Below are 27302 nucleotides of genomic sequence, written 5' to 3'. Positions count from 1 at the left end.
AAAAAAAACAACAACAACAACAAGAACAATAATGGATTGCATTTATATAGCACTTTTCGAGACCCTCACATTCACTCACTGGTGGAGGCAGCTACAGTTGTAGCCACAGCTGCCCTGGGGCAGACTGACAGAAGCGAGGCTGCCATATCGCGCCATCGGCCCCTCTGGCCAACACCAGTAGGCGGTAGGGCAAAGTGTCTTGCTCAAGGACACAACGACCGAGACGGTCCGAGACGGGGCTCAAACTGGCAACCTTCCGATTACAAGACAAACTGCCAACTCTTGAGCCACGATCGCCCCACAACCCAAGCCATTATGTAGTAGTAAATGTATGTAGTAGATTCTAGATTTGGATTTGCCATTTGATAGGTAAGACTCAGTCCATCTGAAATAATATAATTAGAGTTTAAAAAATATTTAAACTGCAGTTTATTATGGGAAATGTTCATCCATGATTTTAATAACATAGAATGGTAGTGACTGCACATGAAAGCCACAACCAAATTTTGAAAAATACAACAGCTGATGCAAAGTTGAGGCTGCACCTCTTTGGCTGGGAGCGGTTCATCTTCACTGTGTCTCTGAGTTATGTCTCTTCAGGTAATTTAGCATTTTGACCAGAGAGTTAAAGAAAAAAGACAGGATCGGGGATTTTTAGGTGCCAGCAATAGTAGCAATCAGTTCAAGCTACTGGACGAAGCTATTTACAGCAATGGCTATGGCATATTTTGGCTTTAAAGTGCAGCAAATCTCTGCATGGTCCCCCAGCACAGATTGCAGATTGTAGGCATTTATTAACAAAGTGCAAGCAATGAAGATGGGCTCTTCATTCTTAGTTTTATTTCGATTCTTATTTTTGTTAATTTGTTTTCTATTTCCTGTAATTTCTAATGTGATCATGGTCCTTAAAATAAGTTACTTTTAAATTGCTATGAAAAGAGACAGAAGTGCATAAAAGTACATACAATAATGATACAACTGTGATCACAAACACCTTTATTTCCTGGCAAGGACCGAAATTTGATGTTGTGATAGCAAGTATATATAGAGTATACGGTATAAACTACAGCAGGACATGATGGACCACTGACACAATTTGTTTTCATCAGAAAAACAAAAGGCATAAGATCATTAACAGTTACTAAAAGATTTCCATCTAGAGCAAGCTCGATAAACCTGTAGGACATTTATGCCATTTATTTTGTGTGCCTGCAGGTTCTCTGTTATCCGCTAGGGGGTGATGCCTCCGCTTTATACTTCCGCTTTCAGTGGACTGTAAGTACATGATTCCCTGAAACTCTGTCATTTCCGACTTCACTAAATGATTTTGACGACTCTCGTTACTGGAAACAAGCCAAATAAAAACGAAAAACCTCGTTGTGATAGGTGGAGCCTTTACGGCAACAACATGAGGAGTTTCTATGATCTTACATGTGGCCTCTTTAGAGACCGTCCCTAACTTGGTCGGTTTCAAGGCCACCCCCAGCTGCAATGTTATCTGTAAACTTTTTTTTATTTTTTTAAAGTTTCTCAGAAGTCAAAGAAAAGTAATAAGAGAAACCGAAATATGTTTTTTTCTGTTATGCAAAAGCAAAAAGAAAGGAGAAAACACTGTTTTGTTCACGGTTGGGCTCCGGATGAAAGTAAAAAATAAATAAATAATGAAAGGCCAAATGTAAAGAAAAATAATGTAATTGTTTAAATAACAACAACAACATAACATTTATAAATACTATAAAATATTTATGAACCTGCAACGATGCTTTTGAAAAAAATACATTTAAAAAAACAAAAAGCCTTCACATCCTGCATTGTGGCTTTAAGAACCGGGCTTCCTTGAAACCGTTAGGTCCCATTTAGCGAAGACAAATTGATGAACTTCTCCAGTATTTGCATCTTTTGTAACTTTTTAAGACCTATTTTTATTTTATTTTAACTTTTACAGGTATTTTTGTTCGGTGTTTCTGGCCGTTGACAAGGTTTCTTTTAGTTTTAAGCTGCAGCATGCGCGTCCGCAAACAGGGAGTGGCAAAATTTAAAGACTTGAATTTGCCCTAACTCCTCGCAAGTTTTAAACGGCGGTAAAGTTCCTGTGTGCGGATCCAATGGCCCACCCGTCGTCGGTAATCACGCAAGTAAGACGAGAGGAGGAGGAGGGGGAGGAAAATGCCTGTCTTCGTGAGGAAGGTGAGTTTGGGAGAAGTTTTTGGAGCTGCGTATGATAATGTCAGAGAGGTTGGTTTGAGGGCGCCTGTCCTCTGTGAGCGGTTGCAGACATCTCTGTGATAACGCCTGCTCTTTAATCAAGTGTCCGTGACCGGTTCTCAAAGGTTCTCACCGAGTTTAATAAGTTTGCATCCGGTGTAGCTTTTTGCGTTAGGTGGGACCCACGGGAGATTATAGCCGTTTCTAAGTAGATAAAGTAGAAAATATGTGTTTCACCGGGTCGGTCAAGGGGAAATTAACAGACTTCACGGTGTTCCGCAGAATTTTTAGGTGGAATGAGGTTTGAACGGCAGAAATAACGTGTCTCTGAAGGGGGGCGTGGCCACAGCCCCATTGACAGCTCACTCGTCCTGCTCTGGACCTCCATGCTGAGCTGCCGTCAGTTTATTTTTGTCTCCTCGTTTCAAAATGAACATGCTGTGGTCTCCCACCTCTTATTTACGTTATTATTGTTATGGAGACTGTGGAGCACGAGCAGTGTTACTCACTTTCTATAAGTGGGACATGGACTAAGCAGCTCTACTAAACAGTATTTATAGGTCACTGTAACAAATGATTTGGCCTATCTCTGGGATAGGTTCACTTACAAACACTTAGAGCTGTACACTCACCATCCGCTTTATTAGGTACACCGGTTCAACTGCTTGTTCGTGCAAATATGTAATCATCCAGTCACATGGCACCAGCTCAGTGCATTAAGGCATGTAGACAAGAGAGCGAGACGATCTGATAAAGTTCAAACTGAGCATCAGAATCGGGAATACAGATGATTGAAGTGACTTTGAATGTGGTGTACTTGTTTGTGCTAGACAGGCTGTTTTGAGTATGTCAGAAACTGCAGATGTGCTGGGTTTTTCCCACACAGCCATCTCTGGGGATGACAGAGTCGCCTGAAAAAGAGAACCTGTCCAGTAAGTCGAAGTTCTCTTGGTGATACTGGCAGTCAAAGGCCACTGGTTACAGCCAAGGAATGCAGACATGTCCGATATTAAAGCAGATGTGCTACAGATGTGCCACCGAAGAAGACCACACTGGGTGCCCTTCCTGTCAGCTAAGAATAGGAAACTGAGGCTACAGTTCATATTGGTTCACTAACATTGGACAATAGAAGATTCGAAAGATGTTGCTTTGTATCAACCCTTCAAGCAGATGGTGGGGCGATGTTGTGTGGGATATTTTCTTCGCACCCTTCTGGTCTCTTAAACTGAGCATCACAGCCGACCTGCGTGGAGTTGCTGACCATGTCCATCCCTTTTTGACCACAGTGTACCCATCTTCTGTTGGCTGCTTTCATCAGGATTTCATCAGATCATCTCAAACTGGTTTCTTGACAATGAAATCAATGACAATGTGTTCATTGTATTCATGGCCTCCACACTTACCAGATCTCAATTCAGTAGAGCACCTTTGGAATGTGGTGGAACGGCAGATTGACACCATGAATGTGCAACAATGGCGTGATGCTATCATGTCAACATGGACCAAAATCTCCAGCACCTTATTGAATCTCTGCCGCGAACGCTTAAGGCAGCTATGAAGCAAAAAGGGGACCAACCAGGTACTGGCAAAGTGTACCTAATAAAGTGGCTGGTGAGTGCATATTAGTTGTGGTAGTACTTCAGAAGACAGTGCCGGATTTATGCAGTTCTTTCCTAAAATGTACCATGTCACTTTGCATTTGGTGTATAATTTTTAGTATCCAAAAATACTTTGTTAGATACAGTCCCTTGTTATGTTGTACTTACATTTTGAGTTGGGCACGTATTTTCAGGTACTTAAAAACTTGTACTTTAAAGTAAGAAAGATAACATGATAAACGTGGGGGATATAAACCATAATTTGTGGCCTGTGTTATAGTTTTTGTTTTTTCTAGCTTTGTTGTTTACTTCCGTCTTATTGTTAAGAAAATAATAGAAAAGAAGAAGAGGAAAAAAACAGTTTATCTGGTTTAGGTTTGTTATCACACCATCTCTGAACATGTAGTCAGCGCAAAATTAAAAACTGCTAAATATCAACCACATATCTCAGTAAGTACCGACAATTTGCAAGTAGGCCAAATATTGGTCAACTAGGCCAATGTTAGCTGAGGCACATATTCATCCAATGTGTCAGTGAATTCTTAGAAAATCGTAAGGCTAAAAAAATGATTTTATGTATATAATGATGTTGCTGTTATTAGTTATTTCAAAACTAGTTTAGCAATTCTGTAATGCAGTTTCCTGTTTCTTATCTGGTGATGTACAGATGCAAAACGGAGATATCGGCTCTTAACTCCCAGAAATCAACTCGGCGTATGTTATTTGTAAAGTCTCATATGAGCCTCAAAATATATTTATGTTTTTCTGTTATTGTTGATTGAGGATCACATCAGACATAAGCCTTGTGATTGAAAAACGTACGTTGAATTTTAGTTCTGGTACTAAACCTGTACAGTCATATATAAAGTTACCGTGGTAACTGAACTGAGGGGAACACTATTGCAGGATGAAGTGAGTAACGATTTTTATTTGGACTGAACAGATACAGTCTGAGTCAGATGTCACTGACTCTCTATTGATAGAAAATGTTAAAAGTAAGTTTGTGTGGGATAATTTTATTTTTTTAAGAAACGACTAGCTTATTTTTTTATATATAAAATATAATTTTTCATCATGAAGGAGGCCTAAATCCTGGTGCTGGTGCTCTGTAGAAGTTTATTTAGTTTTTTCAATTTTTGAGCAATGTTCTGGTGTAACAGTGTAAAACGGGAACAAAGGTACATAAACAGATCTTAAAATAGAGAACGAAGCTATTGCAAAACAATGGCGATTAGAAAGGCGTTTAAAAAAGAAATGAATAACAGGAAAGGCTGTGTTGTAATTATGATCGGATAAATTAATGCCCAAGATTCTGTGTACAGATGATGGGCAGCTGAGACAGACTTTTGTCTTTAAGGGTTGTTAATATAGTAAAAGGAAAACGTTCTCAACTCACTTAAGATCGTTCAATCCTGCCTAGCAAAGAAGAGGACACTTGTTCATTGGCTGCTGCCCTAACAAACAGATTATTGGTGTCTGTGCTTTTTTACATTGAAGAATTTCTACAAAAGACACTCAATGCAGTTAGCATCCATAGACAGAAATGTCAATGTCTTTTCAATTATAAACAAAAAGACTTCCTGAGCATCAGTTCTCTGAATGCAGTTGTGAACAGCGGTCTTAAACCCTATATTTTATTCCAGTATATGAGTAATCATACCATATCTGGGCAGTTTACAGACCCGTGGTCACATTTAAGTTGAATCTTAAAGAGTGTAGCTTGGGTCCTGTGCATACTGATGAATTAGAGACCCCGTTGAGTTGAAGTGATTGGATCTCATTTCTGTTCTTTGGCTTCCTCTCATACCAAGGAGCATAAAGGTGAGGCATTAGCAGTGCTGGTGCCCTTGAAAGAAGAAAAGATTGATAGTTGACCGTGCTGACTTTGTAATATATTTAGTTCTACTTCCCAGTGATGTGATTTGGTAGGCTGTCCTTGTGCTGTGGCTGAATCTAAATGAGCTAATTAAGTGAAATGAATAAATCTGCTAAACGACCTATCCACAACCAAACAGCATGATGAAGTGACTTCATGTGAAGAAGCAGGATAAATAAAACATGTATATAGCCTATTTTGAACTCTGTGCATCTTAATAACTTGTATTTTTCAAGACAGTCATAAGGTGGCAGTATTGTTCAGCTTTCTGGTCAAGACCACCTCCTGCCTGCTCTCAGATTATTTCCTCCTGGCTAAAAGGTCATGAGTCCAAAACATGGCAGTCATCCAGAAGTGAGAGGCCAGCGAAAAGGGGAAGGGGAAGCTGCTCTTCAGCCATTCTGTAGTTTCTGTAGTCAGTAGTGGTGTTATCAGTCGTTAAGTCCTAAATGTTTTGCACACTTTTCAGCCCTAAATACCTCAAGCTTCTTGATGTTTTATGGGCATTTGTTTTTTTTTTTTATCTCTGTCACCTCTGCAGTGCTCTGAAACATGCAGTTTAATAGGCACAAAAACACGGCTAGTGATGTACAAGTTTCTTTCCACACTCCAGCTACTTTAACAATTACATTTACACTGTAGTTATTGCCATTGAACTTGAGACTTGCTGTAAGGTGAATATTTTCCTTTGCAGAAATGTTTAAACTTTTTTTGACCTGACCCAAGTCCAGCTCGGCCACCATGAACTTGCCATACCATTTGCTCTGGAGGGGTGTGAAGCAACTTGTCAGATTGTAGCGGGATATCAGGTGTCAAAGTGTTGGAAAGTCGCTCATAGGAGGGGGGCCTTCATTCTTTCTGAGCCTCGATGGGAATAGAAGCAGCCGAGCACTGAGGCATGGCTCACCCGAAAGGGTCCCAGATAAGCCTGCTTTCAACTGAGTAGGCTGCTGATGTGGCGCGAGGTCTTTGCTGCCCCTTGGAAATGCTGTAACCTCATTATCAGCGTCTGAGCCTCTTGGATAGTGAAGTGTGAGGAATGTTGTGTTAGAGTTTGCCTACTCAGTTCTGCTGCTACCTAAGAGTAAAGCAAAGAAGGTGCAAGTTTATAATTGTCCGTCTTTGTATTGGTGTGTTCAGGTGTGCAGCACCTTAATTATAATCCCGTTTCAGAGAGAATTCGTTTTTCACACAGGGCCTTGTAGGTTTGGATTTTTTTCCCTTAACAATAAACACTTTCACCTATAAACTGCATTTTGTTTTTCTTTTGTTTGTTTGTCTAATATTTAAATTTGTTTGTTGATCTGAAACATTCAAGTGTAACAAACGTACAAAAAAAACCAGGAAATCAGGAAGGGGCATGCATGCAGCACACAAGCCGGTTTATTTGTCTATCTTTGTTAGGATACTCACCAGCATCAGTATATTGTCAATGCAAATATGTGCCAGACCATTATCTGAACCCTTAAACCTACTTCTGCTTTCTTGTACAGATAAGTCCTAAATGTGGTGGCCCTGAGGGGTCAAATGCAGTGCAGTTTAGGAAGACAAGTAGATAGAAAAAAGCTTGGATAGCATACAAAACACAAATAATAATATCTCAAACTGCTTCTAACAAAGATGGTTGGACATCTTTGGTTTTTGCTGATAAGTGAGTCGAACCACGTATTGTTTGGATTAGCAGACACACACATTCAGTGAGTTCCTCGCCGGTGTCCATCAATCTGTCAATTTTCTTAACTACCTATTAACTTTTAAGGGAATTATATTGTATTTTACACATAAAGTCATTTTGTTTGTTTGTTTTTGTTCTTTTTAAATACACATTATGAAGTTTGTAGTGCAGTAAAAATCAGTTAAAGGGAGCATGACAGATATTTACTTTGATTACACAAACATTACATAGCAGTAAGTAATAGATGATAGGTATTGTTTTGTAAATAGCCAATACTTAATAATAATTTGATAACTCAATACCCTGAGTTTATTACGTTATGTTATTATGCAGTATATTTCTAACTAATTTGGCGGCTCATTCTCTTTGTCTTGAAGATAAAATGGAGGAGAATAGTTCTTTTTTTCCATTTTTGACTAATAAATCACTAAGTTGAACGTGAAGACCTTTGTGGATGTAAGCCAACTTTTAACAGAGTATTAACAATAATAATCCGCACCCATACAAATACATGCATTTTATCAGGATTCAATAGAACTTTAAGATATCAAGTTTACAGAAAAAATGACACACATGCAGGCAAATGCGATCAAAAAATGTAACCTTGTCAGAGGTAATAATATTAGTATTATTTTGATACATTACTGAAAGTTCTGCATTGCCACTGTACTATATACACAGGCATACATGTGCCCTGATTCTCATTTTATTGCTTTGTAGAGGTATTACTGCTGCATTCCCTTTGTATCAATTAAGTTTGTACCCATGTCACGTTCCCACAGTATTTTTAGCCATGTTAGAGGTGGAAGAGTAGAGATCTTCAAAGCGAGCACGTCTGGGCCTTGAATAAGATATTAATATTACTGCTATGGCTCACATTGTTAACATCGTCTGCTAAAATTGACTGTTATTATAATTTAGTTTGCAGGTTAAAGCAGCACCTAAAACACTGCACACAAAGCAGTACAATGCTGAGACTGTATATGTCTACTGTAACAGTTTCCTACTTTAACCCTTTTTTTTTTTTTAAAAAGGTAAACTTGTTTAACCTTAGCTCTGTGGCCTTTTTGTGCAGTCTTGATTTTGCCATAATAGTTCCCTTTTAGCAACTGCTGCTCATATGGAGGGCACGCGTATGGTGTCAGATGGTTTCTTTAGTGGTGCTTCCTTTTAATAGTACAGTTTTACTTTTCATCCCCACAGAATATTATCTATCAGAAGAGTTATTCATCTTATATTTATTTTGGACGTTAACTCACGCTGACAGGAGCCAGAGCTGTCAGTGCATTCTGGGATTGTGTTTGTGTTGGCATTTGCAACACAAAGTTTGGAACCTTTAGGAGTGATTTTATGGTTCAGTCCTCACTCTCAGTGGTTTCATTTAATTTTTTTATTTAGTTCCTGCACTGAAGTGTTACTGTGCTGCGTAAACAGTTCTTTCCTGCTACTTGTGACAGTTTTTTTTATTTATATACACAATCTCATCATTAACTGAAGTCGGCCTCTGGCGAGCTATTTTAGGCTCACTGATGTGTAATAACAGAGAACTGGACACCATGATGTTTTTCTTTTAACTTTGAGCTTCACCTGCCCAGTTCCTTCACACATGTTTTGAACACAAGCTTTTCATCATTCATCAAGTCAGGTATGTCCCAGCAAGCATGCCTTGACAATGACTGCTCCCCAGTGGTGTTGACCACTTTCAGCCACAGCTGCTGAACATGCCAAACCCATCCAGCATAACACTTGAAAGTAGGTCAGACTTGTTAAGGGATGGAGCTGAAACCGTTCCAAACTGGTTGATAAAGGTTACTGTTCACTGTTTTTCAAAAACAAATGCACAAAACCGATTATTTTAGTAATCAAGTGATCTATTGATTTTTCTATCGAAATATCAGGTAAGACGTACTTTTGTCTTACTAACCAGCAATAATAAATATTCAAGCAAGAAAACGTGGGTCTTTCAGAATTAACTGTTCATTGGTTTCTATTTTGGAAATTGCAATGGTTTAAAGTTTAACTGCATACAATATCTGTCAAAAAAACCCACCTAAACCCTTTGATTGTATGTGCATGTCATAGTGATCTTTTCTTTGTTTTCCTTAAAAAAAAAAAATTTTCCTAAATGCAAAAGAATTTAATAATAATAATCTTAAGTACAGTCAAACATTAAAATCAGATCAAATAAGATATAGAATAAGAATTCAAGGCATAAATTTTTTTCCCTTTAGTCTCTCTTCTTGGAAGGCTTCCTGACAATAGGAGCCACGTTTTACTGTTGCTGATAACAGATGTTATGATGGTGCAGGCAATATTTAATAATTTAATTTATTTTAGTCCTTGGCTCATGTACATTGGCTTGAGAAAAAGGCTTTTAATTTTATATTTTAACTATTAATGCAATTTGATTAATATAGTCTTTCATATTACTTCACTTTTAATCTGAAAAATGTTATGAAGCCTTGAAATTAGCATGGTCTAGTACACTGCATGCTCCTCTTTAGACTCGCCCCTGTTTGCTGCAGGTATCACCTACATGTGAAATAGCATGGCTGCTGTCAGCCTTTACCTAGCTGTATGATTTAACCAGGCTGCTATCAGACTAAGTTAACAGTTAATCTGCAGATTTTAATACAGCTTCTGGAGGCTGACTGCAGGTTTTTTACTGTGTAAAACAAACAGGAGTGGATGGAGCACCAATAAGAGTTTTTGTGATTAAGCACTCCTGCTAGCTTTTAATGGTGATCACAGGAACATCGCTGGTGTTTTGGACACTATAAACAAGTTTTTCACTCTACGTAGGCTCACAGAGGCTCTGCCTCTTTGCTCTTCAGCTGGAAACAGACTCCGCCTCATCACTACAGGGTGGGCCATTTATATGGATACACCGTAATAACATGGGAATGGTTGATGATATTAAAGTCCTGTTTGTGGCACATTAGTATATGTGGCTAATGGGCACATGGCCCTCTTCCTATCCGGTCGTTAAGTGATGACGTGTCGAATCCTACTTCCGGGCCTAAAGTAGTCTGCGTTTAATATGGCTTTTGTGTTGTTAACATGTTTAATGTTTTGTATTTTCTTCTATTTGATCTCAAAAAGCTCCTAAAACAGTCAGTGATCACTGTTGACCTCCCTCAGCTTTTATTACCACTAATCATTTATTTAAGCTCAGTTTTTAAAAACCTTAGGATGTAACTACAGCCCAGCCCATGCAGCAGTATATGAATGACTAACCTCGTATTATGGATGGATTGTCTCAGTTGTTCTCCTGGCTGAAGTTTGGTCCTTTTACAGCATCCTGCCATGCGATTACATTTGTTCCTGACCACCGAGAACACTCACGTTAACTTTCATCAAGTGGAAAAAAGTTAGCTTGTTTATATTATGCTAACATAGCTGTGTCGCTAGCGGTCACGTAGCACATCATTATATACCAGCTAGCCAAACTTCAGTAACCCTACAAACGTCACTGCTTTTTAGCTTTCTGTCTTCATTTATGTTGGAAGTGATAACAGAGCTGTACGTTTTAATTTGTTTCCAAAACCCCGCAGTCAGGACATGCTATATTGTATTTAGATAGAAGCTAGCGAGCTAACTTCCTGCTAACTTCTAACTCCGTTAAATGTCATAAATTCCGTTTTCATGGATGCCTGGATGTTAAACTCAATTGTTACACCTGGTAGAGCAGAACGCTGATCATTTTATTAAAGATGAAAGACTTTAGACAGTTTTTCAACTCTCAGTAGTGCCATAGTGATCGTTTGATATATGGACCTGCAGCGGAGTTTAGGCCCAGACACGGCTAGTGACGTCAGACTTTACGACCGGATTGAAAAAACAAAAGTTGTATCCAAGATGGCCGACTTCTAAATGGCCACCATGGTCACCACCCATCTTGAGGAGTTCGCCCCCTCACATATACTAATGTGCCACAAACAGGACTTTAATATCACTAACCATTCCCATGTTATTATGGTGTATCCATATAAATGGCTCACCCTTTACTGCCGTTTTGTTAACAGTGTTTATGTTTAAAACTGGAGGCTTAATGTGGTCATTTATTCATACCCCTGTTTCAAAAATCTCTGTCAGAACATGGTATGAAATGCTTAGGTGGAAACTAGCGAGCTAACTTCCTGTTAACTTCTAACTCCGTTAAATTTAATAAAATCTGTTTTCATGGATGCCTGGATTTTAAACTTAATTGTTACACCTGGGAAAGCAGCAACGCTGATGATTTTATTAAAGATGAAAGAATTTAGACCATTTTTAACTCTTAGTGTTCGTTTGACTTTGGGACCTGAAGATGACCGAGTTTTGGACCCAGGTTACTCTGCGAAGCTCCTCACTACGGCAGCCGTAATGCTCTGACAATCCATCAAGCAGTGTGGCTTACCAAAGTTGTACTAAAACATTTTTTAACAGATTTCTGCACGCCAAAATCGGTTTGAGGTCAGTAAGCACAACCAGAATTCATACATAAGGCACACTCTCGATTTTTTTGAGAAAATTAAAGGATTTTAAGTGTGCCTTATAGTGTGGAAAATGCGTTATACAGAAGAAAAGAATATATCGTGATATATATCGTTACCACACGTGCTTCAAATGATACCCCGATATGGATTTTAGGCCATATCGCCCAGCCCTAATATCAGCCAAATATATACAAATATATACATATTGGGTTTTTATTGTGTTGTTTTTTGTTTTTTTTTGTTTGTTTTTTGAAGCATCAGTCTTAACACTTCTGTGTTAGTCAATCGGTAATATCAGTACATGAATGCTACTTTCATAATCATCACACATTTACACACAAAACATCTTGATAGGTTTGTATTATCCACTAAGGCAACAGATGTAGTCTGAGCAGCATGCTAATGCTTTAGCTGACAGCTCTGACTGGTCATCAAGGCTCAGCTAGTTTGTCAGTTTTTCTTTCTTTGTAAATGCTGGCTTTCATCACTCTCACACCAGCTGATGCGATGTTGTCCACCACTTGTATGTGCCAGAAGCTGTTCCTTCTGAGGTATGCGGCATTGGCAAATTCAAAGTGACCTCTAGTATCCGAGAAGTTATGTGTATTGCGTGGTCATATCTTAGATCTACAACTGCATTTTAATGAATTATGTTCATACATTTTCAAGAGTTCAGCAGAGAAAGACTCGGGTTCAAAATGATTTTTTTTCTTCTCACTTTTGTACTTTTTATGTTAAAAACATTAATGTAATCAGTTCACATTAATTATAGCCTTGAATTTATTTTTTCATCTTATATTGTGAATATCAGCTCTTAAAGATGAATACAAAAACAGACCTTCTGCAAGTCTGTTTATTAGTCCTTTATTTAACCAGGTAAAAAAAATCTCAGTGAGATTAAAATCTAATTTCCATAATAAATATTAGTACTCAGTATAGGGCAGTCCCTCGTGTCAATGAAATTGTATCACATGGAGTTTAACCATGTACTGTGTGTTAAGTTAACTTGGTGTTTCCGTAGATTGCATGAGTGTATAGCACAGACACATATCCTTACTAATTACTATAAATAAAAGTCCAGAAACTCCCAAACACTCTGGTTTTTGAGCATGAAGCTTAGCAGGCTCTGTTGGGATTAGAGTGGTTAACCCTAAGTCTTCTGTGATTTAAACTGATAAGTTGTTTAAAACAAAAATATCATCCCTTGTTATCTAGCACAAGATAAATAAGGACTAAATCATGAGTTGTAACATCTGGTGACACACAGGCCCACAAAACCCAGAAAGTTTTAGCAAATGAGCTCTTGCTATTCATTTGTTTAGTCTTTTAAATGCATTGCTATTATCATAGGTTTCATTATGATCTGTTTTATGGGAGAAAACAAATACATTTATCAGCCAGGTTAATTAACAACTAGCTAATAATTCCCATGTACAAGACAGTTCTTGGCATTCAACTTAACAAATCAGACACTGGAGCTCCGACTGGACACAGATGTCTTCACCAGACTATTTTGGGGATAAAATGTAGTGACAGCAAGGCTGGAACAATGCACAGATTGGATAAGTCGAATGAGCAGAGGCGCCAATGCTGACATCATTGGCATTAATTAAGTCCAGAATGCATTAATCACAGTACTAGACATTACATTTGCTTACATAGTTATACAGAGAGTTTGCAGTAAAACTGATCTAGTGCTGTCACACGAGTACAGTATGAATTCTGTCTTCTCTCTGTCTCCCTATGATCCAGGTTCTGTTGCTGTTTCCAGCTCAAAGAAGTCTTACAGCAGAGGTTTTCTTCGCCGTCTCTTCAGTTGTCTGTGTAACAAAGACGCCAAACCACCTCCAGTAAAAATCAACGCCCCTCTCTCGCTAGAAGAAAATGGGAGAAAAGTAAGTGCATCTTTTAACCCCCCTCCCTTGCTCTTCCCTGAGATATCAACTTTCTCTCACCCTCCCCCTTGATCATCTTTGAACAGCATGTGGGCAGCATGATTGGCAGCTGTTTGATGCCTGAAACACATGTTTTCTTGGCTTCCATATTGGTTTCTTGGCTTTCATGTTTACAAGAGCATCTCCCCCGGGCTTGGTGAAAAAGTACTCCATGTTCAGACATCAATCATGGACTTGTAGGAAAGCCGGAAATGGCGTAAATGTTGCAGAAATGCATGCCTGAACTGTCATTGCTGCTTTGCAATGCTTTCTCGGAAGATGCCATTGATCAACACATGTTAGCGTAGCTGTTTTTACCCTTTTAGTAGAGGGGAATTCTGGTAGACAGTATGAGTTGTTCTTCTTCTTCTTCTTATCATCATTATTATTATTATTATTATTATTATTATTATTATTATTATGTTTGAAGGTAGGGTAAATATAAAGAACCATACTAATTAATATTAGATTATAAATTCATAAACAGAAACTTGTGTGATGACAAAATATAAAAATGACTGGAATGTGAGGGCCTGATCTTATGTTTCATACAGGTTTTTTTCTTCTTGTGTTTTTGGACAACTGACAATACTAATTATGGTTAAACTTGGTGTAGCCTTTGAAAACATCACTTTTGGCTGCTAAGGTCTCAAGATCAAGTGGCCAAGACGTTCTCAAGTGTCAGTTTCATATTTATGCCTTAGTTCAGCCTTTTATTGAGATTTGATATTCCACAAGTTATTTGTCACGTCTTTCCAAGTCCCCAAAATAAATTTCTTGGTCTCTGGCAAAGGGAGGGTCGAGTCAAGTGCTCAGTCTCAGTTTTGGTTGTGACAACCTGTCATGTCATCAGGCATGCTGCTCCTGTTGCTGTTACTCTCTCATGCAGACTGCTACTCCCCCCCACCAGCTCTGTGACTTTTCACTCTGAATGGACTTTACAGTTGGATGCCAGTCATTTGGGAGTTGGTCTCTACAGATACAAATGCATGGAGTAAAAGCTTTGGACAAAGTCTGATAAATACTTTCGTGATGTATTTGGAAAACTCTGAGCAAAACAAAGGCACTAGAGAAGGGGAACCATCCACTGAAGCCATGTTTGCTGAGCAGTGCCAGGTCCCCAGATTAACAGAAGCTGCAGATCTCACTGGCCCATCAAAGGGAAGTGCTGAACTAGGAGTAAAGGTCCTCCTTCAGGAATATACTGAGCAGGCTGTCAGCGAAGAAATGGACCCATCTATTCCTTGTTTGGAACAATGCAACCTGAACTCGGATGAGCTTGAATCCTGCACATACTTTAATGGACACGCTGACAGCTTTGAGCAATATTCAGAGAGCAATGGATTTTTTGAATCCGACCAGATCCTCGATAAGTGCGAGACTTCAGAGTTAAGCCAACCGTGTGATGAATGTACTCAACACTGTGAGTGTTTTAAGTCCTCTGAACACTGTGGTAATCATAGCTCAGCTTCTGAATGTAGTGCTTGCTGTGAACAGTGCGCAGAACACCTCCAATTATTTCAGAAATGTAAGCCCTCCGATCAGCAGTTGGAGATTTCTGACCTTGACGCTGATGAATTGGAAGTGAACTGTGGCAGTTTGGGCCTTTGTGGAAGGTGCGATTTCAACCTTGAATGCACAGACCACCCCGAGGCTCTACAACAATATGAGCCGTCACAACAGCAGAGTGACGGCTTTGACTCCGAGTCAGACACATCAACAGAGAACTTTCAGCAATGTGAAACCGTGGACTCACTCAACTGTAATCCTGAAGTCTGTGAGTACGACGAAATATCAGATGAAACTGAATTTACAAATGATGAAGATGATGAAGAAGCAGAGGAAGAAGATTATTATGATGATGATGATGGCGATTTTGAAGATGATTTGAGCTATAAAGCCAAACAAAATGAAACAGAGTTCAGTGATGAAGAATCTCACAGTTCCTCAGAAGACACACCTGTACAAGTTTACTTTGATGACACTGAAAATGTTGCCTTTGCAACTGATCTCTGGGAGACGCATGAGTACACCAAAGAAGACTTTCAACAAGCTCTTACGACAGAGGTGTCCATGGAATCTGGTGAGCCGTGTGGAAATGATGACTACGAAGTAAGCCAAGAATCGTATAAATCCGAGTCCAGCGGTGAAGAAGATGGTTCCTCAGATTGCTCCTCTGTGGAAACCAAATCCTTTAAGACTTGTCCTGAGGGCAGTATTCCATCTGATCCCTTCTCCGATTCATCTGAGGAATCTGACAAAGGACCTCAGGAAGATTCCAGCGACGAGCAGACAGAGTGGGAATCTTTTGAAGATGAGGAAGTACAGCAAAGTGATGAGAATAAATCGAAAACTGTTGATGTCACTGTTGAGGATTACTTTGATTTGTTTGACAAAGTGGACTATTACGGACACATATTTACACAAAAGCAGCGCTACATCTCTTGCTTCGATGGCGGAGATATCCATGACCACCTGTATCTGGAAGAAGAGGCAAAGAAACATAAAGCCAAAACTTTATATCAGTTTGAAGATATTAACAGGGAAGCTAATGTAAAAGACACAGACACTTGTTCTGACGATGCATCTGAAGATACTTATGAGGAAGTGGATGTGGACCAGAGTGATGGGTCTTGTAATTTAGAGACTCAATCTGAGGATTGGCTCATCGCAAAATCAGAATCAAGTTTTGAAGAGGATGACGAAAGCAAAACAGAGAACTGTGTCGTTTATGCAGAAAATGATGAGACAGCCGAGGATGATAAAGCCCCTATTGATGAAGAAGCGTGTGCCTCTGATGACCACGTTTCTGAAGAAGCTGAAGTTCACCCATCCACTGGTCCCGAGGGGAGCATGTTTGCACCATTAGCCAAGGAAATTTCTGTTGAAGGTGATGCTTATGAAGATATTTTGTGCAGTTCTCACTATTGTGAACCCAAACCTTCTGCAACTGATGAGACTGCGAGCATCACTGATTACACAGAGGATGACAAAGCCAAGCCTGAGCCTGAAGACGACGTATTTATTACATGTTCTGAAAAGGAACCGTACTGGTCACTTATAGATAATGATGAAAATAGACAGCTTTGTGAGCCAGGTGTTGAGGAATACTATGTCTATCAGATTAAAAGCATTCAGTCATCTTTTAAACAAGCCCTGAATGGATTTATTTTAGAAAGAAACTCACATGATCAAATAACTAATGATGAGAATGCTTCTAGGAGTCAGAGTCAAGATGCTCTAATATCTCTGAAAGAGCTGGCGGCCACTGGGTTGTGCCCAGAGGAGTGCGTGTCCGACACATTTGGAATTAATGAAGATATTGACATGAACAGCTCAGCTGTTGAAGAGGAGTGTGTGTTAAATGAGATTTCAAAAGAAACTGGACCCCCTGTAGGAATTATTCACAGTGTTCAGGAAAGGGACATGGTGCTTATGAAGACTGAAGATAACAATGATTCTGAACAAAGCAGAGAGTCAGACGAGGATCAGAGTGACGATGAGTCCTATGAGACTTGTGAATGTGATTACTGCATCACACCAACTGAGGAGGTATAAGATAAGATAAGAAGTACTTCATTTATCCCAAAGTTGAGAAATTTGTTTGGTAAAATTACATTAAACACAACAAACATATAAAAAAAATTTATCTTTAAAGTAAAACGAATTGGAAATAAATTTGAAATATAGTAAAGCAGAAATGGGTATAAGTTTGTTATACATGATAATATTTAAACATTTTCCAAGTTATAGCCCGACCAAAGTATCAGGGATTAAACATCAGGCAGATAAAATGGTGTCTGATTTTATAAAATAAAATTAAAAAATTAAGTACAGAAGAGATGAGAGGAACACCTTAAACCATGTTATGCGTGTGGTATGCAAAATATCCAACATTAAAAGGGTACTCTGTAACTTCCCTGCTGGCAGCATGTGATTGGAAGACCATAAACAGAGTAATGGTTTACTTCTGCTTGACTTGTTGTGACTAGGGCTGCTCAATTAATCGAATTTTAATCACGATTACGATCTGGGCTTTCAACGATCATTAAAAATGACTGAGCCGATTATTAGCCCCTCCCTCATTTATCCGCGACACCTTAAAGGCCGGTCCGTGAAAATATTGTCGGGCATAAACCGGTCCGTGGCGCAAAAAAGGGTGGAGACCGCTGATTAAGAGGACCCGAGGGAAGCTCGGAAAGCTAAGCAGAAGTTATTTGGAGAGGGACTGCCGTTGGTTGAAAAGAGTTAAAAAAAACTTCAGTGGTGTTGCACACTATTTTATATTATTTTTTTAAAGTCATTGTTAACCCTTTAAAGCCGGTCAGAGCAGCACGCTCCGTTTTTTTAAATCCCTGTAGAACCTGAACCGTGTAAGCTAGCGCAATAATTTGTTTTGCATATGAAACCGGAGGAGTTGTACTTACATCTGATGCCATCAGCTTGTCCTCGGTCACGGTTTCGTTCCACATAAAGCTTTGCAAAAACTGCATAAAAAGCGCTTGCAGGAACAAAAGCATAATATTCCAGAAACACGCTTTGCCGTTCCTATCAGCTGTTCGTAACACTTCCCACAGTGAAATGATGCACCTGCTGTTTTCTTTGCAAATTTGCATCATAGGATTGTTTTTTGTTTTTCCTGCAGTATATAAAAATTGCTGTATCTCCAAAATAAAACTATGAAGACACTCAAAATAAATTTCCTGTTGTTGTAAACTATTTTTTGCAACTTTATTGTATTTAAAGTTTTGAGGGATAAACCTCTTAAACTTCTCCAAGTAGAAATATATGTAAACAAAACAAAAGCGATTTTCAATTTTTTTTGTAGTTTATTGCACTTTTTTGCAATTTATGTAATTACTATGCACTTAATGCATACATATTATTAAAATATGGGCTATAACAGTTGTATTGATGTATAGCAACTTGAAATGCTCCCACAAATGGCACTACAGCATGTAAAAAAAATAAATAAAAATAATATAAGCTCTGGTGGACTTGGTTCTATAGTAGGTCTTAAAGGGTTAAATAAATATCGTCAAATAATCGTGATCTCAATTTCAGTGAAAATAATCGTGATTATCATTTTTGCCATAATCGAGCAGCCCTAGTTGTGACAATGAAAAAAGATAAGATTTATTTTTTTTAAATGGAATTGTCATATTATCTTGGTAAGGAGTTGTAAATAAGTAACAGATGTACATTTTTTGTTTTTACAAAAAAGAAAAAAAAGAAAAGAAAATGGCAGGAAATATATAAAACCAATGAGATATAGATAGATAGATAGCAAGCATTGGTCTTCATAAAGGAAGCTTAACACAGGCAAGCTTCCTTACACTAGCTGACTCAAAAAAATCTAAAAATGCCTGTGGAGGTAACGGTTATCATAACAGTGGTTAACAAATTTCTCTGTTTTGCTGGGCTTCAAACTGTGTGTGCACTCATGTACATAGGGGGTATTTAACACGTCATAAGAATACTTCTGTGCAAAATGATTACTGTGAGTGCCGCCTACTCCAAATGTTATCTGATGAGATCTTTAAAGAACACAAAAAATATAATCTTCAAATACATATACAAATACACATAATCACATATAAAATAAGAGATTAATGCTAAAAATAATCAGTATTGTAATTCTGTAGCCCTATTCAGTATTTGTAAAAAGTGTTAAAATAAAATGAACCTTAATCATTTTAATGCTTAGTGCTGCTCAGTGCTGATGTCCAGTTTTAAGGTATTGAACGACTGAACGGGAATTCTTGGCTTGTGTTCTGTGCTGTCGTAGCTCCAATTCTATTTGCTTAAAAGAAACTTGTCAGCAGAAACGAGGAAAACAACATTTGTATATTTTCTGCATCACCAAATAAATTCCTGTGATTGAAGAGTAGGTGTGTAACAGAAGTGACTTTTAAAAACATAAAATAAAGAAAAGAGAAATAGATCAGGTTTAAATATGTGATAAAATATTACTTTAATTTGATTTATTTGCCTTTTTATCCTCTAAATATTTAAATAAACAGTGAATTTTTTGACATTGTTAACTAATAAATGTGCATTTTCAAACTGATGAGTCTTGTTGCGGATGGGGTCAACACAAAAACGTTAGCTACCTTAAAAAGAAAAAATGAAAAAATGAAAAATAGCTTTTAGCCCTTTTTATCATGTTAACTCAAAGGTTTGTGGGAGAAAATAAGGCGATAAATACAAAATGAAGATTTTACAAATAAATTAAATAATTAATCAATCAAAAATTTTAACAAGAAATTAAATAAGGAGGAGAACCTATATGTTAAATTAAAATAGTAATTTCCTTTCTTTGCACATTATTGAATGCATGTTTTTATCATTGCAGTATTTTTGGTGCATAATATTACCTTCTTTTGCTATCTTAATCTTATCTTAATTAATATTTTTATCTTATTTTTTTTCATTTGATTGTTCTGATGCCAACCGTGGCAGTGAACACACAGAACTGAGACTTGGCATATTGTGTGGTATCTGTGTCAAATTCCAGCTCTGCCATTAGGCTCACGTGGCAGCTCACTGATGGACAACACATCCATCAGTGTTACCAACAACCTGTTTGTTCATACCAACTTGTTTTTAGAAGCCGAATCACATTAATGAACTCTAATCACTGACCGCACGTTGATGGATGAGACACACTATAGCGATATCTACATGTTCCGTCAGCACAGTAGCAGCTGTACCATCCCAGGTTCCCCGTAACCTCTTACTGAAACAACACAACACTGTTAAAGCGCTTAAGTGACTAGAAACACAAGCACACACTCATAATAATCCGAATGACTTTCCCAGCATATTGAAATGGTGAGACCGTATTTCTTGCGCATGTTGTATTTGAAACTTCACTGAAAAAATGTTTTTGCCTTACACAGCTTAGGTCTAAACTGTGTGCTCTTCTTCAGCTGCCCGGAGAACCACTGCTCCCACAGATGGAATCAAATGATGAAGGAAAAATCTGTGTGGTCATTGATTTGGACGAAACACTAGTGCATAGTTCATTTAAGGTAAGCTATATATATATATATATATATTTGGATTACGATGATTCTGTAGACCTTCTTACATTCTTGGCCTTGGTTCACATGGACCCTCTTGCTCTTATTTCTACTAGGCTTCCATGTTAAAGTAATTAGTCTACCTGCAGGAAAAAAAAAACATACAAAGGAGACACATGATTGGTACAAATTTAGGGGAGACACAACATATTTTATATTTTTCACAATCCAGATCCAGACTTCAACATAAAACCCAGAGATCTTAGGAAATTAATATTAGATTTTATAGAAAGAAAAGTAAATCTGTCTTCTATAGAACACCTACATAAAATTCATATTTACATAAGATATTTTGTGAAACTGTGTTACTGCATTCATGAGTGTTGATATACTGTATTGCGTGTTTTTTAATGAAGTATCATGCAGCTTCCTTTCGGGCTGTTTGATACCTTGTATGGTAGCATTCAGTGAATAAAGTAATCAATGCCAGAAGTCGAGGCTCCTGTATCACGACAAATTATGTAATGAATGCCGCGTGCTGTTTAGTCCTTCTGCGGTCACAGCCTGTCCTGAAAGATGTCACCGGATATTAGTGTCGGCTAAACGGGGTCACACCTCCTCTGAGCTCCATGTTTAACACAACGCGGAGTGTAAAAGTTGCTGTTACTTTGACACATGAACTGCTTTAAGAGTTCTTTATATCTGAAAGAAAGGGTGGTTTGTTTGTTTTTTTTGGGTTTTTTGGGGTTGTTTTTTTTTTTTTTTGCAAAAAGCTGCTAAAATTAATGTCATAATGAAATGAAATTAGCTTTGGGTGCACAGTGTTTGATCTGGAAGAGATCTCAGTGACCTTCTCTACTGTGGTTTAGAAAATCTTACCATTAAATGGTCAAACAGTTACATCAAACATGAAAGAAAATAACAATAATAATGTATAAAAGAAATGTATGGATGTTTAGTTAAATGCATAAGAATTTGTATGCAAAGTATCACTACACAGTTCAAGCCACAAAAGAACATAATAGTGCAAATTAAATCAATGTAATACAGAGGTAGATATAAATTATCACAAGTTTAAAAAAAATGCATTACAGTATAATCACCCTGTTTACCAGTGAAGGTGAGAAAAAAGCCAGTCTTGTCTATACTGGGGTGTTGAAATGCTTGGAAGTTGTTGAAATGTTCTTGTTAGCTCACACAGCCTGCTCGCTGTAAGCTGATGGTGAGCAGATCTAAAAGAGGATGGAGTTCAAGCTGCTGCTATTGCTGGTGAAATTTGCTTGAGAATAACGACAATGTTTTATTAGCTTTGTCTGCCATTAGAATAAATGATCAAAATCATTTGCACTATTTGCTGCTGCAGGAAATAGGAAAATCCCGTGCACGTGAATGCATACTAACAGCTTCTGGATATACTCAATCTGTCTTACTTGCATTAGCTCATAGTATACCAATTTAGGCCATGGTCTTATACCATATATGGAATACACTTGCAATGATGCTGATATCAGAGAAGCAGCCTTCTCACTTTCTATAGTGCCTATGTTTCAGTAATCGATGGGAGAAGAATCCATTTATTCAGTGTTTGTGCTTCTCAGAGGCGGCTGGCACAACATTTTTGCTCAATTTGTTGCCGTCATTCTTTTCTCTGTTTCAAAGAGTTCTTTGGAGATTATAAGTTAAACGTTTTGGGTTTTTTTTTCTTTTGTTTCAAACAGCCAGTGAACAATGCAGATTTTATCATTCCAGTGGAAATTGATGGAACAGTTCACCAGGTAGGACCTTTATCTGCTTAAGTTACTGTTTGCTGCTATAGTAAATTTGACATCACAAGGGACCCTAAATCTCTTTTTTTCCCCCATGCACTCACCATGCCTGTTGTAAACATCAAACACAGACGTTTATCCTTGCTTCAGTTTGCACGCGAAGCAGTGTACATGCAGCCTGACAGAGCTGTAGCCCTCTCTGTTGATGGCTCCAAGCAGCAGGTGCCTATTTCAGTGGCCTGACGAAATGAAGGAAGCTTGGCAGGCTTCTCAGAAAACACGGCCATTAATCTCAGTATGCTGAGCATATTATGTACGGTGCTCATTGGGATGGCATTACCTTTCCCCTACTGGCTTCAAATGGCAACTGCAGTCTGTTGTGCTTGGCCAGAAGAAAGAAGAGCTTTCAAAAGGCCTGGGTCTGTTTCAAGTAATCCAGGATAGGCTTGTTAAAGTGGGGAAAGCCTATTCGGGATGACTTGGTTCAGAAACAAGGCCACCGGCATCTCAGTGGAGGTAGATGTAGAGTTCTATTAAGGTGCTTCTGCTTTGTTTTATTGCACATATTATTTCTTCTTTATGTTATGATAATAATGGCATATGTAGTTGACATGATCACTTTTCATTAAGGGATATTTTTGATAAAAAGAGAACTGACATGTTTATTGGCTGTTTTTATATTCACTTCAGTTTATTAACAGCAGTTGTTTCAAGAGCCTTTATGTTGTAAGGGACGCAAGAACCACGGTGACAGTGGGGAGGAGGAACACTCCCTCTTAAGAGGAAGTGATATCCAACACAGCCAGGTTCAGGGAGGGGTAGACTTCCCCCCCCACCCCAAGATTTTACTAATACACTTGATCTGAACTACAGTGTTTATTTACATTTGTTGTCCTTTGAGCTTTTTATGGTCAGAATCTGTCTCTAATAGCAGCACCAATTCTGGATTTATTTCTTTTTCTCCTGCACTCAGGTGTATGTGTTAAAGAGACCCCACGTTGATGAATTCCTAAAGAGGATGGGAGAAATGTTTGAGTGTGTTCTGTTCACTGCAAGCTTGTCAAAGGTATGTCCTCATCCTTTATAAGCAAACCATTACACTTAGGATTACTGGAGGAAAAGACTCATTTTCTGAGTGATCACCAAATGTTTTCAGTTTGCGGTTTTGTAAGTTTAGTTTCAGACTGCTATAATAACCTTGTAGTTATGTCATGGACTTGCATTAAACCACTTGGAGGATAAAGTTACGAGATGGCAAATCCAGTTTGTTTTGGTATTGCTTCTATAGTATGCGGATCCTGTGTCAGACCTGTTGGATAAATGGGGGGCCTTTCGGAGCCGTCTTTTCCGGGAAGCTTGCGTCTTCCACAAAGGAAACTACGTAAAAGACCTGAGCCGTTTAGGAAGAGACCTCAACAAGGTTATCATCTTGGACAACTCCCCAGCCTCCTACATCTTCCACCCCGAAAATGCAGTATGTCATTTAGATTACTTTGTCATTTAGATTACAAACACTGTCATTCACAGAAAAGTCATAGTGGACTATCTAAAATAATTTCTAATCCCACCATCTGCTACTTTTGTCCGCACCTCCAGGTTCCTGTAGCATCCTGGTTTAATGACATGTCAGACACTGAGCTCCTCGATCTTATCCCGTTCTTTGAGAGACTAAGCAAGGTGGACGACATCTATGACATTCTCAAACATCAGAGTACTTCACAGAGTTAACAGAGGCGTGATAATAGGATGAAGATGAGCACCAGCGGCTGTCATCCGGGGGCCACGGAGGCCGGTGGGCAGAAGGCTCCACAGTGCTTCCCAATACAAGGACCACACTGCAATAAAGGGCTGTCATTTAATCTAAGATTCTCACAGCAGTACTGCATTCAAAGTGACAGCAGCCTTCCAGCTGGGTTGAGTGCTGCTGCACAGGCAGTTGACCTGAACGCTGTGACAGATCTGTTTTTCTTTTTTGTGATGTCCAAGATGGTTCATATGTGATTAAATGACTTCTGGAGATATCTTTTGCAGTGCAGCTAGCGTGTTGTTGTTGTCGTTTTGTGACAGCACTGACCTTTGTAAGTTTGCTGTAAAGCTAGATTGTGCGAGCAGTTGTTCAGCGTGATATTACAAATTCACCACTATCAGTCATTTTAATGTCAGTGAAGCAAAAGCATTTGAAGTTTTCACACAGCAAATAACACATCACCGAAGACTGCAGCTCAAATCCTGCTGAGCTAATATATATACAAAAAAACGTTCATCTTGTATTGCTTATTTTGATGTTTTCTAAATATTGTATGTTTTACTGTATGTCTCTGAAAAGCTTTGAATAGAATATACCATTTAATGTAGCACTTGCTTTTACATGTAAAAGATGTTTTTCTTTCTTCATCTTTTTTTGCAATAGAAAAAAATATCCATTAGTCTGCTGTTAGTGAATATACACTGCTCAAGAAAATTAATGGACTACTCATCACAGTCCATCTGATAAGGAAGCAGAAACCAATGAATCCATTGCACCTACTTAAGTCAAAGCTATGACAGCTACACTGGAGAGATGACAACAAGACAACCGACAAAAAGTGAGCGTTTTTCTTTAGTTTTGCTTTTTGTTACGGTTCTTGTCATTCCTGGTAGCATGAGAGCAGCTCATTCAGGTTGCACAGGTAGTCCAGCTTCTCCAGGATGCTCCAGCATCCGTACATGCTAATACAAGAATCTTTGCTGTGTCTGCTAACACAGTCTCAGGAGTGTGGGGGCGATATGAAGAGATGGTTCTTTACACAAGGAGAGCTGGATTATGCTGATTATGCGACTTAGCAAAAGGGCCGGTATTGTCTTCTTCTGCAAGAAGGAACAGGAGGAGCATTGCCAAAATGGCCTCTAAACTTGGGAGGTCTACCACTGGCACCACGTTCTCTTCACAGATGACAGCAGTTGACACTGAGCACGTCTGTAAGATGTGATAGAGTCTGATACTGTGGTGAGCATTAGCCAGGACGGCTGGTGTGGCAGCGGTTTAGTGATGATCTAGGGAGGCGTTTCCTTGGAGGGTCACACAGATCTCCATGTGCTCTTGAACCGTACCTTGATCATTGTTAAGGATAAAGTTCTCAGAGCCACTCTCAGATGTTATGTAGGTGCAGTGAAAGGCAATGGCCGGCTGCATGTAGTCTGTGCGTAATTCCAGAATGACAAGACACTGAAGCCATGGAGTGGACCTTATATTCACCAGAAGATGACTCCAGCTGAGAAATTGTCGTACATCTGATGCTGTGACCTGTCGCCCAGACTCTTCAGGAACTCATAGATGACGTTATCCAAATCTAGGAAGAGATCATCCAGCATACTGTACACCATCTCACCAGGAGCATAAGTTGGATCGCCTGTGATCTCCATTTTAAGGAGCAACGTCCTCAGTCTGTCAGGCAGGTGGGCACTGGAGAGCATAGACACCTAATTTTGTAAACACAATAACTCAAGAATTCTTCTTCGTTCATTAGAAAGTCACCTAGGATTTTCAGATTGATTCCATGGATGCATCTGCTAGGAGGCTGCAGGGTAGCACCAATATTTTTATTAACTAACATTATTTAAAGGTCTCATAGTGCTGATGATTCTGGTTTCACGTGACTCACCTGATTTTAAAATAACATTTTATCAAATGCAAAGTAAGTGTTCCCCTAATTTCTTTTAGCAGTGTAGTTTTTATTCCGTTACTAAATCCTAGCATTGGTGGAATATGTGAAAATCATTTTAGAAGATGTTTTAGACTGTATATAACAGATGGGTGCAGCTTTAGGGTCTAAAAGTGAAGCAAGAATTCCTCAAACTTGCATTTTTTGTTTCTCTCTCGAAACATGGGACTTTACAAACCAATGGGTGATGTCATGAGAGCTACATCCATCTTTTATATACAGTTTATGGTTATGCAGTTCCAGGCACGAACACCAGGTTCTTTTAGTTTTGCAATTTCAACCTGTAAAACTTATAAAGCTTAGTCAGGCTTTGTTGTACTGTATTTGCAGATGGGTGACAAAGGAAAAACCAGTGTCAGGTTTCTCAGTAAGAACGACTTCAGCATCGATTTAATTAGTTCCTTCAACTCTAGTGGATAGGATAACACTCTGCCAAATGATATCACCTCATCTGGTGTTTTGTTGTTGCTAATGGAGAGAGTTGTCAAACATGCCAGCCCCAAATCTCCCTTAGTTATTCACTTGGGTCGAGATGTTATGACTGCAAAGTCCAAAGTATGATTTATATATGTTCAGTATGGAAGAAACCACTGACAACAGTTTAAAAATGTGTTATTCAGAGGATCACTTTTATAGAATAAGAACTTTGAAATGATTTTTTTCCCCTTTTAATGGCGTAAGGTGCCCAAACGCTGCCAGAGGTACAACAGCCACAGCAAGAGTCAAGGGTTCAGGTCTTTCCTTTAATTTGTCACCCACTGTTTGGCTCTGGAGTAGCTTTAAGAAGCAGATTTACACCACACTGACTGAAGGTCACACACACGTGTACAACAGCAAAAGTGGGTGAGGCTATTTTTTTTGGTTTGTTTGTTTGTTTGTTTTCTTTTTTTGTAAATATCAGGAATTTATTGTGATCTAGTTTTAATGTTTTTCTGAGTTATCACTTGTGTTCGCCATCAGTAATGTAATATTTCATGCTGTCTTGGATAAGTTTGATTTGACTTTGCCTACTGTCAGTAAACTTGAATGTGGCGTGTACAACCT

The 27302-nt window shown here is 38.6% G+C and overlaps 1 protein-coding gene across 2 annotated transcripts; it reads left to right on the top strand.

Moving 5' to 3' along the window:
- Window positions 1–1818: 1818 nt before the first annotated feature.
- On the top strand, window positions 1819–27294 carry LOC102216245 (carboxy-terminal domain RNA polymerase II polypeptide A small phosphatase 1-like). 2 transcript variants are annotated; one of them, XM_013911772.1, is made up of 7 exons: window positions 1819–2187; window positions 13585–13727; window positions 20699–20800; window positions 22510–22566; window positions 23531–23623; window positions 23846–24031; window positions 24154–27294. In XM_013911772.1, the coding sequence occupies exons 1-7, from the start codon at window positions 2106–2108 to the stop codon at window positions 24283–24285; spliced, it is 795 nt and encodes a 264-aa protein (XP_013767226.1). In that variant the 5' UTR covers window positions 1819–2105; the 3' UTR covers window positions 24286–27294. The 2 variants fall into 2 exon arrangements, with proteins under 2 accessions (XP_013767226.1, XP_005736947.1); XM_005736890.1 differs by lacking the exons at window positions 1819–2187; window positions 13585–13727 and adding an exon at window positions 14582–17318.
- Window positions 27295–27302: the final 8 nt, after the last annotated feature.

The sequence above is a fragment of the Pundamilia nyererei genome, unplaced genomic scaffold, assembly GCF_000239375.1.
Source record: "Pundamilia nyererei isolate P.nyererei 1_Seehausen unplaced genomic scaffold, PunNye1.0 scaffold00071, whole genome shotgun sequence".
Classification (NCBI taxonomy): Eukaryota; Metazoa; Chordata; class Actinopteri; order Cichliformes; family Cichlidae; genus Pundamilia; species Pundamilia nyererei.
Note: the sequence above shows the minus strand (reverse complement) of the source record. Positions and strands in the feature narration are given on the sequence as shown.